We start from the raw sequence: 17,065 nt of genomic DNA on the forward strand, positions 1-17,065 counted from the left end.
AAATGTCAAACAAGACACTTTGGTTTCATTTTTATTATCATCTATTTATTTTTGCCACTTGCCTTGGAAATGGAACACAACTTAATCTTTTAAACTTAAAAAAATCTTCTATTTTTTAAAAATAGGAATTCCACATTTCTTCCTTTGAAGAAAGGCTTATAAAAGAAATAGAATACAGAATCATTAAAACAACCCTTGAGGAACTCCTTGAGGAAGACGGAGAAGAGATGGTAGTTGATGTATCTGAATCAGAAACAGTTGAAGCAGGATTTGAAATGAGACTAAAGAATTACCGAATCCTGGAGGGAAGTGGGGTGACATTCCACTGCAAGATGACTGGCTATCCCTTGCCCAAAGTAAGAAAATGTTTCAAATTCAATTTTATCTTTATTATAAATTAGATTTAAAAGCTGTATGTTATATGTTTGATATTTTACATATTTTAAATGATATTCTAAATTATATTTATGTTCAGAGTCACTTAATTCAACTTCCTCTTTGATTGTAATGTACAAAACCTATATGCAAAAGTCATACATCTGAACTTTGTCCTAAAATGTTGATTTCTTTCCACAACATCAGTAGCAAACAGATAAACAGGACTGTGATTTTTCGTTCATCTATTACATTTTTAGTGTTTTGATGCATATGCTTTATTTTGTGTTTTTTTAAAGTATTGTAAATAAAGAAAGGGATTCACAAACTAAGGTTACTATGTCCTGCGTTTCCCGAATATTTCTGTATTTAAAGTGAAATTTCTGTATTTAAAGTGAGAGTTGTCATAGCAATTGGTGGTTTAATATGATCTGTTTGTTAATGTGTAATGGTGACCTTATTATACACATTTCCATGTCAACAATCAGACATACCAGTGTGAGCAACACCAACAAACTTTTTAGTAGAAATTAGTGATGTGACACCTTTGAATTTTCTCATTCTCACCACTCTGTTTTCCTACTTTTGTAGATTGCATGGTACAAAGATGGCAAGCGCATCAAGCAGGGAGACCATTTCCACATGGAGGTTCTAGAAGATGGCAGAGCCAGTCTGCGTTTACCTGTGGTCTTCCCTGAAGATGAAGGCATTTATACTGTCTTTGCCAGCAATGTAAAAGGGAACGCCATATGCTCTGCAAAATTATATGTTGAGCCTGTTGGACCAACTGGGTCTCCGGGTTATATCCCATCACCTGAAATGATCAGACGATATCGGTAAGAACAAAGGACAAGTAAATAACTCTTGGTATTTGCAAGGTTTTACAAAGTCTTTAGCCTTCTCTGCCAAAAAGTGCCAGTGCATCGCCCACGATTCCATAGCATTGATTCATGGCATTTAAAGTCGTGTCAAACTGCATTCATTCTACATTACACCCTAAATCAAGGTGCATTGCCTATTTCAGTTGGCCCGGCATCCTTAAACCTCTCTGCTAAGATGAGAAAGGCGAGATGGAGGATTAAAGAAACCTTAAAGCAACTGATCAGCTTGTTAAGACAAATGTTCTGGAGTACATTTCTATGGCCATATCTTGTCAAAAGTACAATATAGTGGTTTGTAGTTTTCCTACTTTTGTAGATTGCATGGTGCTGGTGAATCTGTAGTTAAAAAAAATGCCAAGATTTTCACAATTCCATTTAAGTTTATTCAGTGCTTCTCTTCTGTACATTTCTGCAAGCAGCCACTTACTCCTTCCCCAGAAATAGCATCCACCCAGCCCCACACAATACAAATAACCCTTAATGAATGTATTGTCGAAGGGTTTCATGGCCGGAATCACTGGGTTGTTGTAGATTTTTCGGGCTGTATAGCCATGTTCTAGAAGCATTCTCTCCTGACGTTTTGCCTGCATCTGTGGCAGACATCCTCAGAGGTTGTGAGGTCACAACCTCTGAGGGCACAGACCTCACAACCTCTGAGGATACCTGCCATAAATGTAGGTGAAACATCAGGAGAGAATGCTTCCAAACCATGGACATACAGACAGAAAAACCTACAACAACCCAACCCTTATTTATTTAGCAGGCATGGGAAGGAGCCTGCAAAAGGTTGTATGAAACATCTTACCTCTATATACTTTTAACATGAATGAATACATTTCTAGGTGGTGAAGTTTTTGTAAACAAGCTCTGAATGTGTCAATGTTTCAGCATTGTCTTTAAGTATGCAAAGATCCTTTATCTAGAATAGATTAGTTAAGTGACATACACTTATAAATGCATAGCTCATCCCCCTTTTGGGACCATCTCTGTGGTTATAGTGGCTCTTCAAGTGAATTGAGGTTCACTGTACATTACCAGATGTTATGTGCCATTGTTAATATCAGGTTGTATTTTATCTTTCCAGGTCTATTTCTCCCCGATCACCAAGCCGGTCCCCTGCTCGCAGTTCACCTTCACGCTCTCCAGCACGCAGGCTGGAGGAGACAGATGAAGGACAGCTGGAGAGGCTGTACAAGCCGGTGTTTGTCTTGAAACCAACATCATTCAAATGTGCAGAAGGGCAGACCGCAAGATTTGACCTCAAGGTTGTGGGTCGACCAATGCCAGAAACATATTGGTTTCACAATGGTGAGAACACTCTCTACTCATGACATAACTTCTCTAGAGAACCAAAGATTCACATGAAAGGAAATTGTGTTTTGCTTAAAATAACATTGAATATTTCTTCCCATAGGTCAACAGGTTCTCAATGATTATACCCATAAAATAGTGATTAAAGAAGACGGCACACAGTCTCTGATTATTGTTCCAGCTACACCTGCAGATTCTGGGGAATGGGTTGTGATTGCTCAAAACAGAGCAGGCAAATCCTCCATCACAATGAACCTGACAGTGGAAGGTATTTATTCTTTCTCCATTAAAGATAGGCCTTTGATTGCAATGATCTGCCTCAATGCATTTTGCTGATAACTTGCTAAATTCCTTTTCCTAGCACGGGAACATTTAGTGAGACCAGCATTTGTGGAAAAACTGAAGAATATGAGTGTCAAGGAAGGCGACAAACTGCAAATGAATGTAAAAGCCAGAGGAAACCCTAATCCTGACATTGTGTGGCTGAAGAACAGTGACATTATTGTACCACATAAATACCCAAATATAAAGTAAGCCTTATTTATTTGTTTATTGAATTGGCAAATGTATACATACTGTATATACTTGTGTATAAGACAAAGGCAGCTGCCTTCCTGAGACAATGCTGGGGCCTTTCCCTCTCAGCAAAATGATGTTTGGTTTATCCATGATTTATATTAAAATCCATAATTTTGCCCCCCCCCCAACCTGAATTTGACTTAAAGATGAGGCCAAACTATACATGAGTACATGCTGTAATTGGTTTTATTTGTCATGAAAGAAAATAAATAAATATATATTTAAAATAAATAAATAAATTGTACATGGATACTCATTAAACACACATGACACAGACATAAATGATATACATAAAAACTGTGGTGTTAGCATCACACAAAAAACTTGATAGATTTGTAAGTGGGTGCCATCAACATTTCCACCAACATTAGTCAATATGGTTTTAAGTATGGGGGTTGTTTTCCCTGCAGAGAGTCATGTGAAAACTGAGTTAAGTTGTCCAATAGCATTTGTGAAGTTTCTTCCAATCTTTTGGGCTTTATTTTAGTCTTAAAAGCTTTATTTTGTTGATCAACAACCCTCATGAAGAATGAATGTTTACTCTCCACATTCTGCATTTCAGCATTGAGGGAACAAAAGGAGAAGCTGCCCTGAAAATTGAATCCACTGTCAGACATGATGCTGCGTGGTATACTGCAACTGCTATTAACAAAGCAGGGCGTGATACTACACGGTGCAAAGTGAATGTTGAAGTTGAATTCACTGAACCTGAACCAGAAAGGAGATTAATAATTCCAAAAGGGACATACAAAGCAAAAGAAATTGCAGCACCTGAACTAGAACCTCTCCACTTACGTTATGGTCAAGAGCAATGGGAGGAAGGTGACCTTTATGACAAAGAAAAACAACAAAAGCCATTTTTCAAGAAGAAGCTCACTTCCTTGAGACTCAAGCGCTTTGGGCCAGCCCATTTTGAGTGCAGACTTACGCCGATTGGGGACCCAACCATGGTTGTGGAGTGGCTACATGATGGCAAACCTTTGCAAGCAGCCAACAGACTTAGAATGATTAATGAATTTGGTTATTGCAGTCTTGATTATGATGTATCCTATCCTAGAGACAGTGGAGTGATTACATGCAGGGCGACAAACAAATATGGCACTGACCATACATCAGCAACACTGATAGTTAAGGATGAGAAAAGCCTGGTTGAAGAATCTCAGCTGCCAGAAGGCAGGAAGGGCCTGCAGCGCATTGAAGAGCTGGAAAGAATGGCCCATGAAGGTGCTCTTGCTGGAGTTACAGAAGATCAAAAAGTGAAACAAAAGCCTGAAATAGTTTTGTTTCCTGAACCTGCAAGAGTCCTTGAGGGTGAAATAGCTCGGTTCCGCACCCGAGTGACTGGCTATCCCCTGCCTAAAGTCAACTGGTATCTCAATGGCCAACTCATTCGTAAAAGCAAAAGATTCAGACTTCGCTATGATGGAATCTACTATCTGGATATTGTGGACTGCAAATCATATGATACGGGTGAAGTAAAAGTAACAGCAGAAAACCCTGAGGGTATAACAGAACACACAGTGAAAATTGAGATTCAGCAGAGGGAAGATTTCCGATCAGTACTTCGTCGGGCACCTGAGCCTAAGCACGAAGCTCCCACAGCAGAGCCAGGCAAACTTTTGTTTGAAGTCCAGAAGGTTGACAAGCCTGTTGAGAAAACCACCAAAGAGGTGGTGAAGCTCAAGAAGGCAGAAAAAATAAGCCACGAGAAAGTGTCAGAAGAATCTGAAGAACTTCGTAGTAAATTCAAACGCAGAACTGAAGAGGGCTATTATGAAGCCATCACTGCTGTAGAGCTTAAATCTCGTAAGAAGGATGAGTCATATGAAGAGCTGCTCAGGAAGACCAAAGAAGAACTTCTTCATTGGACCAAAGACTTGACAGAAGAAGAAAAGAAAGCTCTTCTAGAAGAAGGCGCACTCACTATCCCAGCCATCAAGCCAGACAAAATTCAACTTAGTCCAAGCATGGAGGCTCCCAAGATATTGGAACGCATACAAAGTCAGACGGTTGGCCTAGGAAGTGATGCCAATTTCCGTGTTCGTGTAGTCGGAAAACCAGACCCAGAATGCCAGTGGTTTAAAAATGGTGTGCAGATTGAGAGATCAGATCGCATCTATTGGTTCTGGCCAGAAGATAATGTCTGTGAATTGGTCATCAGAGATGTAACAGCAGAGGACTCTGCCAGCGTCATGGTCAAAGCTGCCAATATAGCTGGAGAAACCTCAAGCCATGCTTTCCTTTTAGTACAAGGTAATGTGTACACTTCCTATCCCTTTTAAGTGACATTTAGTGTTTAGGGTTTAGTTTTCAAAGCACAGAAAGCTCCTCCTCCATTTTTCAATCTTTTTTTTTCCTCCACAGCCAAACAGCATATAACATTTACACAGCAATTGCAAGATGTCACTGCTAAGGAGAAAGATTCAATGGCAACCTTTGAATGTGAAACCTCTGAACCCTTTGTCAAAGTAAAATGGTATAAGAACGGAGTGGAGATTTCTCCTGGAGACAAATTCAGAACACATTCTGATAGGAAGGCTCACTTCCTTTCGGTGCTAACAATTGACAAAAGCGACGAAGAGGACTATAGCTGCATTCTTGTAGAAGATGAATCTGTGAAAACAACAGCTAAACTAATTGTAGAAGGTGAGGACAAATGTTGCTTAAACATACCATCTTTCTTTATTTCTTTCTTTCTTTTGCCCTTTATATTAATTTAGAAATGAGAGGTTCATAAACCATGTTATATTTTTCTGTAGACATGGTGAACTCTAAAACTAGTGGTCTAGTAGTGGCAATCTTGGACATTTTGCAACAGGGCAGTGGGCAATGAGTAAATGGATGATCACTCTGACTCTATGCATTCAGACCTTATTGATAGTACAGTAATCAAGCTCATACAATACCTATTAGTTTACTTTTATGTATTTCTGACAGCCTTTAAAGACCTTTATGTCTCATATAGTTAAACCTAGCTGTGCGCATTCCCTAGGCAACTAAGTTGTATGAAAAAACTTCCACCCACATGTTCCTATTAAAGTAAGATAGACATATGCTGCAAATGATTCAGTCATTTTACACAATTCACTGATTTTTGTAGGATCCTAACCATATGGGTGGAGAATTCATGGGGACATGGGCATGCCCTTGAATCAGACTAGCAGCAATTATGATGACAGCAGTAGCAAGCTGCCTTGAGTTGTCTCCAGGCTGAGAAAGGCGGCATATAAATAAATAAATAGCAGTTATTTCAGTTGTAGCAAGTGTCAAATGGGTTACAGAAAAAACTGTTTGCTGAGCAGTGGTGTTATCTGGAGTTTAGTGAGAGGGAAGGAAATCCTCGTAAGCTTCAATATATTGATGCTTATTTCTTACTATTGTAAACATGAAATCTGAAGTGCACCTTTCTACATTTAGAAAGTTGAAGATGTTTAGTTTATACTTTGTATTCACTTTCCAAGAACCACTTTGGATTTTTTTTCCTTGTAATTAATGAAATGGCCTACTGAGATGTTTGTCTCTGAATGCAGGTGCTGTTATTGAGTTTCTTAAAGAACTCGAGGACCTTGAAGTCCCAGAATCCTTCTCAGGGGAACTGGAATGTGAGGTTTCACCTGAAGACGTGGAAGGAAAATGGTATCATGATGGTGTTGAGCTCACATCCAATAGTAAATATGTCATAACCTCACGCAGAGGTAGACAGATCCTCACTGTTAAGGATGTTGCTAAAGAAGACCAAGGAGAATATAGCTTTGTGGCAGATGGGAAGAAGACCACTTGTAAACTGAAGATGAAGCGTAAGTTGTTCTAACAAAGCAGTTTCCACTAGGGATGTAAGGATTGCTCACATATTTTCTTATCAAGACACCTCATGACAAAAATTGTTAATTACTATAAGATATTTCACATTTGAAGAGTTTTTGTGGAAAAAATCTTTCCATAAGAGAATTTGGTTTTGTAGTCAGACAACTATTCTTTCCCACAAAAAATACTACTTTTCTTTAAAAAGTGTATTTTGTACAAAATACAATGGTTTGTATGCAAATGTTGTCTATTTGCACAAAAACTACGGTTCTTATTTTGCGCCAAAATGTTTTGAAATACAAAAAACCAATGAAAAATGCAGGGAAACCCAGTAGAAAGAAAATGTATAAGAGAATGAAATGAGTGTAGAGTTCCATTCGTAATCACCACCTTCTGAAGTTTTCATATCTAGTGCTCATGATCATGATCCTTAATGTCCTATTTTCCATTCATATTTTATAGCACGCCCAGTCAATATCCTCCAGGGACTTACTGATCAGAAGGTCTGTGAAGGTGACATTGTGCAGCTTGAAGTGAAACTCTCTCAGGAAAATGTTGAAGGTGTCTGGATGAAGGATGGTGTTGAAATTCAACCTAGTGACCGTGTTCACATTGTAATCGACAAGCAGTCGCATATGCTGTTAGTTGAAGATGTGACAAAAGAAGACAGTGGAGCATATTCCTTCAACATCCCTAGCCTGGTTCTTTCAACTACTGGTGGTGTTACTGTCTATAGTAAGTGTCACTTATTAAAATACATAATTAAAGGTGATAGATATGTAGCAAAAATGCATATTTAAATTTGTAATAAATATGGTATTGGCAATTAGCTTATGTCAATATTATAAAAGGATAACAAATTGAATTGAGTCAATCAATAGATATTTCTGGTATTCTATCAGAAAACAGCAAGGACCTCACACTTCTTTATCTAATCCATTTCCTTCCCTACAAGGTATTGTTGTTGCTTTCAATGAGTATTTTTTATGCACAGAAGATCTTAATGTGATCTTAACAGAAGTTATTTGCTCTGATTTGCAGGTGTAGATATAATAATGCCTTTGAAAGATGTCCATGCTATTGAGGGCACAAAAGCCATCCTTGAGAGTAAGATTTCAGTTCCAGATGTATCCTCAGCCAAGTGGTACCTAAATGACGAGCAAATAAAGCCTGATGACCGTGTCCAAGCAGTTTCCAAAGGTGCAAAGCAACGACTTGTCTTTACCAGGACCTATGCATCAGATGAAGGACACTGTAAGCTGGCTGTTGGCAAAGTTGAAACCAGCTGTAATATCACAATTGAGAGTAAGTATTATTATTATTATTATTATTATTATTATTATTATTAATTATTATTATTATTATTATTATTATTATTATTATTATTATTTACATGTACATAACAAGACAGCACACATGCACATTAGGCCCAAGTGTCTGGGATTCATTTCTTAATATATTGTTTTTGTTGCTGTTGTTGTTGTTGTTGTTGTTGTTGTTATAAATATTTATACCCCGCTTTTTCTCTCTAAAACAGAAACTCAAATCAGTTTTCAGTAAAACCAGTTTAAAAACTAAAAAATATAAACATTAAAACAGAATGAAATATTAGGGGTATTTTAAAAATGTGCAGGTACTGCTAAAACACATTCTTCTCATTCAACAAGGCTATTAAAAATCATTCAGTACTACTAACACAGTCTTTTATTTCAACAGAAATCAAGATTATTAAAGGTCTTCATGACATCACCTGCACTGAAACTCAGAATGTCACCTTTGAAGTTGAGCTGTCTCATGCCGGAATTGATGTTGTGTGGCATTTTAAGGACCAAGAACTCAAAGCTAGCCCTAAGTATAAAGTGGAAGCTCATGGCACAATATATAAACTGACAGTAGTGAACATGATGAAAGACGACGAAGGAGAGTACACATTTTATGCTGGAGAAAAGAAAACATCTGGGAAGCTCGTTGTCGCAGGTGAGATGTTTCGAATGTGCTAGTGTGTTTGATTTGTCATAAAGGTGAAATGCCAAGTTCACACAGTCATCAATGCACTTGTAGGCAAGAAGAAACATTTTAGTTTTAATTTTGTTTTTTAATTATTATTATATTTAAAATGTATTGATCATTTCGAACTTTGTAGTTTTCCACTGTACTCTATGAGAATAACTATACATTCAGAGTTGCATAATCTTTCATTTAGTTTTTATAGAAACTGGGAAAGAAGAACATCTTCCATTCATTGTAATACGTGAATCCATTGTACAAGACAGTTGGATCAATTTACTCCACAAAGACCTTTCATTGTAGCCCATGCTGATGCCCATAATAGGAGCATATGAATAGCCAATGCTTACAGAGCTTTTAAAACACATTACTGCTACAGAACCATCTTCTAGTCAGAGTCCACACTGAACATTTGGCTGTCAGAAACAGAGCAGCAAATGACAACTTATGCTGCAGGGCTATTTTGGAATCTGTAGCTAAAAATCCCACAAAACAGTATTTATTTATTTACGACATTTATATTTATATTTACGACATATATATTTATATTTATATATATGACATTCATCCCAAAGGGGACTCAGAGCAGCTTAGAAGATATATATACATACAATATATTATATTATTAGCATAGTACAATATCAGTAGTAATATTACTATATTGTATTATACCATTATATTGTAATATTATTAGTAATATTACATGTAATATAAATATATAATTATAATATCATATTATTAGTAGTATTATATTGCATTACATTATAATATTATAAATATTATATGTATATACAATATATTATATTATATTATTAACATAGCACAGGAGACAAGGTAGAACTATCTTCTGCCCCCTATCCCTATCCCTTCCTGTTAAAATGCAGTATTAAATTAAATAATAAACCATTTGCTCTTTTTTCATGACACCAGAAAAAAGTTGTCTGAGGACTGAGACAGGAGTTCACAACAGTGTAGAGAAAATGAGATTTCAGTGAAGGCAGTTAGGCATTGAATCTGTCCCCATATATGCAAGCTTTGACTTTGTTTTCCTTTCAGGTGGCGCCATTTCAAAGCCCTTGACTGATCTAACTGTGGCTGAATCCCAGCAAGCCATTCTTGAATGTGAAGTAGCTAATCCAGATTCTAAGGGCCAATGGCTGAAGGATGGTAAACCACTTACTATGTCAGATCGCTGTAGAGGTGAATCTGATGGTCAGAAGAGGAGACTTAATATTCCAATCAGCAAAGTGGATGATGTTGGTGAATATACCTTCCAAGTGGCATCCTCAAAAACATCTGCCAAACTGAAAGTTGAAAGTAAGTAATCAGTGAAAAACTGCATGAATTCCACATTGGCCTGATTAAAAATATACTGTAATAATATGTCCCTCTGTGGATGGTCTGTTTAATTATTTTGCAAAATATGTTCAGAAAATTAATAAATAGAAAATGGAATACAGATTAAAATAAATAACTTGATTAGATGCAGTTGGCATGATTTTATATCAGGTTCGAGCAATACAATTGGAGTGATGCTCCACAAACTGTATTATTTATTTATTGTGTCAAAAGCTAGTTGAGAGTACAGTGAACATGTATTTAAAAACACAGAGTTTAAAAACTTGGCATTATGCTAAATGTTCTTTGACCAGAAGCTGGCCACTTGGAGTGCCTCTGGTGTTGCTGTGAGAAGGTCCTCCATTGTGCATGTGGCAGGGCTCAGGCTGCATTGTAGCAGGTGGTCTGTGGTTTGCTCTTCTCCACACTTGCATGATGTGGATTCCACTTTGTGCCCCTGTATTACAAAACTGTGTTACAAAAACCGCTTGATCAGAAGACTACAAAATTTGTGCTTCAAGTTTCTTGAATTTCTCTGGAAGATGAGATTAATATAGTGTGAGCAAGTCTCACTGCATAAAATTGGACCTCCTTTTGAGTAGAAATACACAATAGAATAATTTTAATATCAAAATCAAACACAACTATTTATGAATTTCTAAATGAGTGGGGTGGGAAATATTTGCATGGACAGGGCAAGTTCAGCTTCATTCAATAACCAGATGCACACAACTATACCATATTTACTTAAACCTAATTCTCACCTTTTTTAAGTTAAATTGCCTTCCCAAAATTAAGGTGCACATTAGAGTCACGTAATATGGTAATCTTAGTGCTGAGTCAAAGCAAAAGGGGAAGCTGTTTCTGGAACACCTGGAGCGCCTATTAGAGGCATGTTATCTCTCATTTAATGGCCATGGCTCAATGCTATGGAATGCTGGGATTTGTAGTTTGGTGAAACATCAGCATTCTTTGGCAGCCCCCATGATCACAAACAACAGCCCCTATGACCCCATAGCATTGAGCCAGGGCAGTTACAGTGGTTCTACAGCAAAAATACACCCCAAGGTTTTCTTTTCCATTGCTGAAAGTTTTGGTGTTTTAACACTTTTGTTTATAAAGCAGGCAGCCATTGTAATGCACATTTTTCTTCCCAAATTACAAAGACTGCACTTTTTGCCACTGTGCATTACATTTGCCAGCAAATACTTTCTTTGGTTTCAGGGTTTTGAAAATTGAGGTGCACTCTTAAACTTGGTGAATTAGATTCAAGTAAATACAGGTACATGGGGTTAAAAAAGCCCCAACTTTATTGGTTACAGATGGCAATAGGATTGGTGACCACACATATGAGACCTGGATCTCAGCACCAACAAGCCTCCAGTTGATCAATGAACCCATTGCTCTAGACAGGAGATGCCATGTAGCAAACCCTGCTGTTGGCCACTCTCCCACACCTGTCTGGCCACCATTCCGGACCCACCTGCTGCACACCCCTGAATAGGTGACCCCTGTTAGGTGCCATGTCAAGAGGCTGTTCTGAACAATTACAGATCCAGAGCTCATGTCAACCTGCCCCCAAGTTGTGACAAATATGGTGTCAAGGAACACAAACAGAGCAGGGCACCAAAGGTAGGTGGGTGGGTGGGCGGGCTGAAAAGTTGAAAGATAACTGCTGGATGAAACTCTGACAGACACCTTCTATCCCCCTTGCCTGGCTTGAATGACAGCAGGGTTTTTACTATGGTCGACTTCTGGCAGCCAATGAGTTTTAACCTTGAGTTCACTCTAATTGGCTGCCATCACCATCACCTCCCCTTCCCATGCTCCCAAGCTCCGGAGCATGCCAGGGAGGAGCAAGCTGGCTGCCCAAGAAAACAATAGCCCTGAGAACAGTGCTCCTGCCTGTTCTGCAAATGCTTCACTCGGTGAGGGTGAATTAGATGGGTTATTTATCATAACCATCTATTGTGAATGTCTTCAACAGGCAATATAAGCAAAGATATAGAATATGTGTCCATGAGGAAAATAATAATCTCAGCTACTCTGCCAGGTGACTGTCTTACACTGGAAAGCAATGTGACATGAACTCTGAGAAGTGGTAGTGGAAGTCGGCTGGCTAATGGTGATTCTTATGCCCCTTCATTCCCATAGTTCACAAGATTTCTTTTTCAGAGACCCACATGAAAAGTGTGATTTGTGCTATAGGGAAAGAAGGAGATAGGAGTGATCCTCCCAGATTGAGTGGAGGTAGTTTCCATGAGTAGGAGTAAAATTGCCTGTGGCCAATTCCTTTCCACCTTCTAGAAAGCCTATTTCTGTAACGTAAGATCTCTTTTTTTATGACTTTTCCGTAATTTGTTTCTATGATGTGTTCTTTTGAAATAGCTGTGAAGATCAAGAAGACATTGAAAAACCTGACTGTGACAGAAACACAAGATGCAGTATTTTCAGTGGAACTTACTCATCCTGATGTGAAAGGAGCTCAGTGGATCAAAAATGGCGTTGAGCTACATTCCAATGACAAATATGAAATCAAAGTGGATGGGCACGTCCACACATTGAAAGTCAAGAATTGTGCTGTAACTGATGAGTCCGTTTACAGCTTTAAACTGGGAAGGATAGGAGCCAATGCCAGACTCCATGTTGAAAGTAAGTCAACACATATGTGTAATATGTAGATTGGATTGAATTAAAGGAAATTAAACATAGTATGAGATGCCCCATTATCCATAATGTAACCCCTCCCCCTCTTTATATATAATTTATGTCACACTTTCCCCCTAATATAGAACCCAAAGCAAATAACAATTTGAGTTGCCGCAATATTGATTCTTGGTGACATTACCAATCAAAATTTATGGATCGTAGTGTACATACTTATTTGTTGTGACTTACTGTCATTTCTACTTGTGTACATTTGTGGCATCTTATTTCCATTTGTGGTGGTCTGTAAGCACTATTTCCAATCCTCAGAAAAATAAGGAATGAATGAGATAGTGAAAGGAAATGTGTGCCTCATGGATATTGTTGTGGCTCTCATTCACATCCCTTTCAGCTGTTCAAACCCCCAAACTATTATCTGTATCTTTAATCCTGATAGCAGTAGTCCAAAGTAGTTGAAATTACAGTCAAATGACTATTTCTTTTTTTAATTTCTTCCCTGAAGCTGTTAAGATCATTAAAAAGCCAAAGGATGTGACTGCTCTGGAGAATGCCGTAGTTTCCTTTGAAGTGAGTGTGTCCCATGACACTGTCCCAGTCAAATGGTTGCACAAAAACGTCGAACTCAAGCCAAGCGATAAGTACAGAATTAGCTCCCAAAGGAAAGTTCACAAGCTCACCTTGCAGAATATATCCCCTGCTGATGCTGGAGAATACACAGCAGTAGTAGGACAACTTGAATGCAAAGCAAAACTATTTGTGGAAAGTAAGTTTGGAACAAAAAATTACCTATTTGACTGTCTCTATATGTCCATTAATTCAAATACTGTTATCAAATGTTATATCGGAAAACCACTATCTATCGTATTTATGCAAGGGCTCTCTCAATTATTTCCCACAGCTGTACATATTACAAAGACTATGAAAAATATTGAGGTTGCTGAGACCAAAACTGCCTCTTTTGAGTGTGAGGTGTCTCATTTCAATGTACCATCCGTGTGGCTGAAAAATGGAGTGGAAATTGAAATGAGCGAGAAGTTCAAAATCGTTGTTCAAGGGAAACTCCATCAGCTCAACATCTTGAACACCAGCAGTGAGGATTCTGCCGAATACACCTTTGTCTGTGGAAATGACAAAGTCAGCGCAACCCTTACAGTGAAACGTAAGTATTTTCTTTATAGGACTAAAAAATAAACTTGAAGCATGAAATAATCTTGAAGTACCGTTTCAGACTCACAAAATGAGATAAAACCCATAAATGTGGGGGCTAAAAATTAATCCCACCTACTTTCCCTGGATTTGGCACCGTTTCAGTTTAAATCTCTGTGATATTAATATTTTATTTAATGTAATTATCTGGTAATTCATTTTTTCTTCTTCAAAATGGACAAATGTTTGTGGGCCTTGTAAAATTTTGATTAATCATTTGTAACACCAACATGATGGTGTGTGACAGGAAGATAATGTTCAGACGCAGACAAAATGAGGCAACTGTTCACTGAAGTGAGGCCACCAGTGACTTCCAAAATTTTCAAGACACTACATTCTTTTGTATCAACTACCCTGACTTTTAGACTTTGAAAGAAAAACCTACTTGTCATATATCAGCTTGAGATTCACTTGACTGAAACATAGGGAATCATAGTTGGAAGAAATCATAAGGGCCATCCAGTCCAACTTCATTCTGACATGCAGGAACACACAATCAAAGCACTCCCAACAGATGGCCATCCAGCCTTAAAAACCAGAGAAGGAGACTCCACCACCCTCTGAGGCAGCATAGTCCAATGCCAAACAGTTCCAATAATAAGAGAGTTCTTCCTAATACTTAGTTGGAATCTGTTTTCCTATAGTTTGGATCCAGTTCCACAACATCCTTCAAAATATTTAAACATCGCTATCACGTCCCTTCTTAGCCTTCTCTTCTCCAAGCTAAACAGATCTTTAACCATTTTGGTCAACCTTTTCTGGACATGTTCCAGCTTGTCAGTGTCCTTCTGTTATGATCTTTCTCTTGAGATTTCAGTACGATCTACCACCTGTTCTTCACTAGAAATTTTAATAGAATATTTTATTTTAAGATTTTATTCATTGATTTTACTGTATTTTTAGGTATTGTACTTCACTATCTTTAACTATTTTATAATTTGGATTTACTTTTTATATATTGTTTACAATAATGAAAACAAGTATTATGGTACTATTTTCTTTAAAAATGCGAGACATTATTTAAATAAGGGGCTTCTAAAACAAGGTCTTATTCTTTTTCCCCCATTTGTTCAACAGCTGTCTTAATTACATCCATGCTGAAAGACATCAATGCAGAAGAGAAAGATACAATCACTTTTGAAGTGACTGTGAATTATGAAGGCATTACATACAAATGGTTGAAGAATGGGGTGGAAATAAAATCAACTGACCGATGCCAGATCAGAACAAAGAAGTTAACACATTCACTTTCGATAAGGAATGTTCATTTTGGAGATGCAGCTGAATACAGTTTTGTTGCTGGCAAAGCGGCTTCTTCAGCGACTTTATACGTAGAAGGTATGAGTCTTCTTCATGCATTTTAAACTAGAACATTCTTATATAGTGGCCCAGCTATAGCTGGATGACTCTATCAGTCTTGGAACCTCATGGCTGTCAGAATTGCCACAGATCATGGCACATCTAGTGGTGCCCATCGCGGGGTGTGGGGAACCCGTTGCCCCACGGCACACATCACCTGACTTACCAGAAAGCCCATCACATGGGAGAAGTGTCCACCACCCGGCACCCCAACTCTACACAGCCCTACCTCATCTGATCTACAGCAGTGCTTCTGAAAGTGTTGATCCCAATCCCAAATAGGGTCCCCTAAGCTTAGCTCAATGTAGGAATCATGAAAAAATTGGCAAAAGCAAAAGATTTCTGAATAACACAAATTTACGCAAACCTATTAGCAACAATGTGCAGGCGTTATAGTGGACTCTGCAGAAAATGCTTCAAATGTGCTCCACAAAAAATTATTTATTTATTTACTATACTTGTATACCGCCTTTCTCAGCCTCTTTAGCAAGCTTTGCAAATGCTGATTTCAAAAAATTCAGTAAATGTTTGATTTTTCTGCCCATTCTATTTACATATATACAAGGAATCACATAAACATTTTTCAGGCAGAAAAGGGTTGCAAGAAGCCATGATCCTAGAGGATTTAGAGACCTTTGAGAGCAGGTCCTGGGAAGGATATATGTGCTGAACAAGGGAGAAGAGGGGAGGAGCTTGAGCTCCATTGAATGTAAATAGTAATCCTTTTGATACAGTATGTTACCCATGATGATTGCCAATATATATATTTTTCTTCCAGCTCGCCATATTGAATTCAGAAAACACATCAAAGACATTAAAGTTGTGGAGAAGAAACGAGCTGTTTTTGAATGTGAAATTTCTGAACCTGATGTTTCTGTCCAATGGATGAAAGATGGGCAGGAGCTTCAGCTTGAAGACAGGTAATTTGTTTGTTTTCTTCTGAACTTTTTGAAGGGTTTCAAAGTTTGGCATGAGAGTGTAATAGTTACATGAATGTAGGATGTGAGCGACTGGTAAATTCAGATGCGTGTGGTCAATGTGGCTCATTTGTGGTTTAGTCACCTTCTCTATAATATTTAAAACAAAATATCTAAAATAATATGTGGTACAAAAGGTTTTTTTTAGCAAAAAGATTAAACATCAATCCAATTAAAACAGTCAGAAGAAGGCATGAGGATATTGGATTGATTCAGTCAAGGAAATAGTGATGCTAATTTTGCAAGACCGGAACAGGACAATTGTTGACAAGAGCTCTTAGATGTCCCACATTTATAAGATTGCCTTACATTAAAGCTGACTTGACAACAGGTAACAACAAAAATCTGTAAGGGCATATGTGATTGCTCCAGTCTCTTTCCACTCTGAACTTCCACCTCCATGAGATCCAGGCTCAATGTGTGTCTGAGTTTCATGGATGGACCAGCCTCACCATTAGACAGACTGAAACTGGATTTGATACCTGATTTTGGGTGTCACAAAAGTATTTGTTATTTAAAATATTGCCACTATATGTTTATTTCCAGAGGGAAGGACAAATG

At 37.9% G+C, this 17,065-nt stretch overlaps 1 protein-coding gene across 1 annotated transcript in view; it reads left to right on the forward strand.

Annotated features, from left to right (window-relative positions):
* TTN (titin) overlaps positions 1–17,065 on the forward strand; it is a 303,381-nt gene that overhangs the window by 35,969 nt on the left and 250,347 nt on the right. Inside the window, exons 22-38 of the mRNA XM_067471246.1 lie at positions 126–356; positions 967–1,211; positions 2,341–2,564; positions 2,671–2,835; positions 2,929–3,097; positions 3,709–5,399; positions 5,511–5,792; positions 6,677–6,943; positions 7,413–7,685; positions 7,992–8,255; positions 8,667–8,927; positions 10,014–10,274; positions 12,684–12,947; positions 13,465–13,725; positions 13,861–14,121; positions 15,246–15,506; positions 16,306–16,447. Coding sequence (XP_067327347.1) covers positions 126–356; positions 967–1,211; positions 2,341–2,564; positions 2,671–2,835; positions 2,929–3,097; positions 3,709–5,399; positions 5,511–5,792; positions 6,677–6,943; positions 7,413–7,685; positions 7,992–8,255; positions 8,667–8,927; positions 10,014–10,274; positions 12,684–12,947; positions 13,465–13,725; positions 13,861–14,121; positions 15,246–15,506; positions 16,306–16,447 — 5,522 coding nt within the window. The remainder of the gene's footprint in view (positions 1–125; positions 357–966; positions 1,212–2,340; positions 2,565–2,670; positions 2,836–2,928; positions 3,098–3,708; positions 5,400–5,510; positions 5,793–6,676; positions 6,944–7,412; positions 7,686–7,991; positions 8,256–8,666; positions 8,928–10,013; positions 10,275–12,683; positions 12,948–13,464; positions 13,726–13,860; positions 14,122–15,245; positions 15,507–16,305; positions 16,448–17,065) is intronic.

This window comes from Anolis sagrei, chromosome 1, assembly GCF_037176765.1.
Source record: "Anolis sagrei isolate rAnoSag1 chromosome 1, rAnoSag1.mat, whole genome shotgun sequence".
In the NCBI taxonomy this organism is placed as follows: Eukaryota; Metazoa; Chordata; class Lepidosauria; order Squamata; family Dactyloidae; genus Anolis; species Anolis sagrei.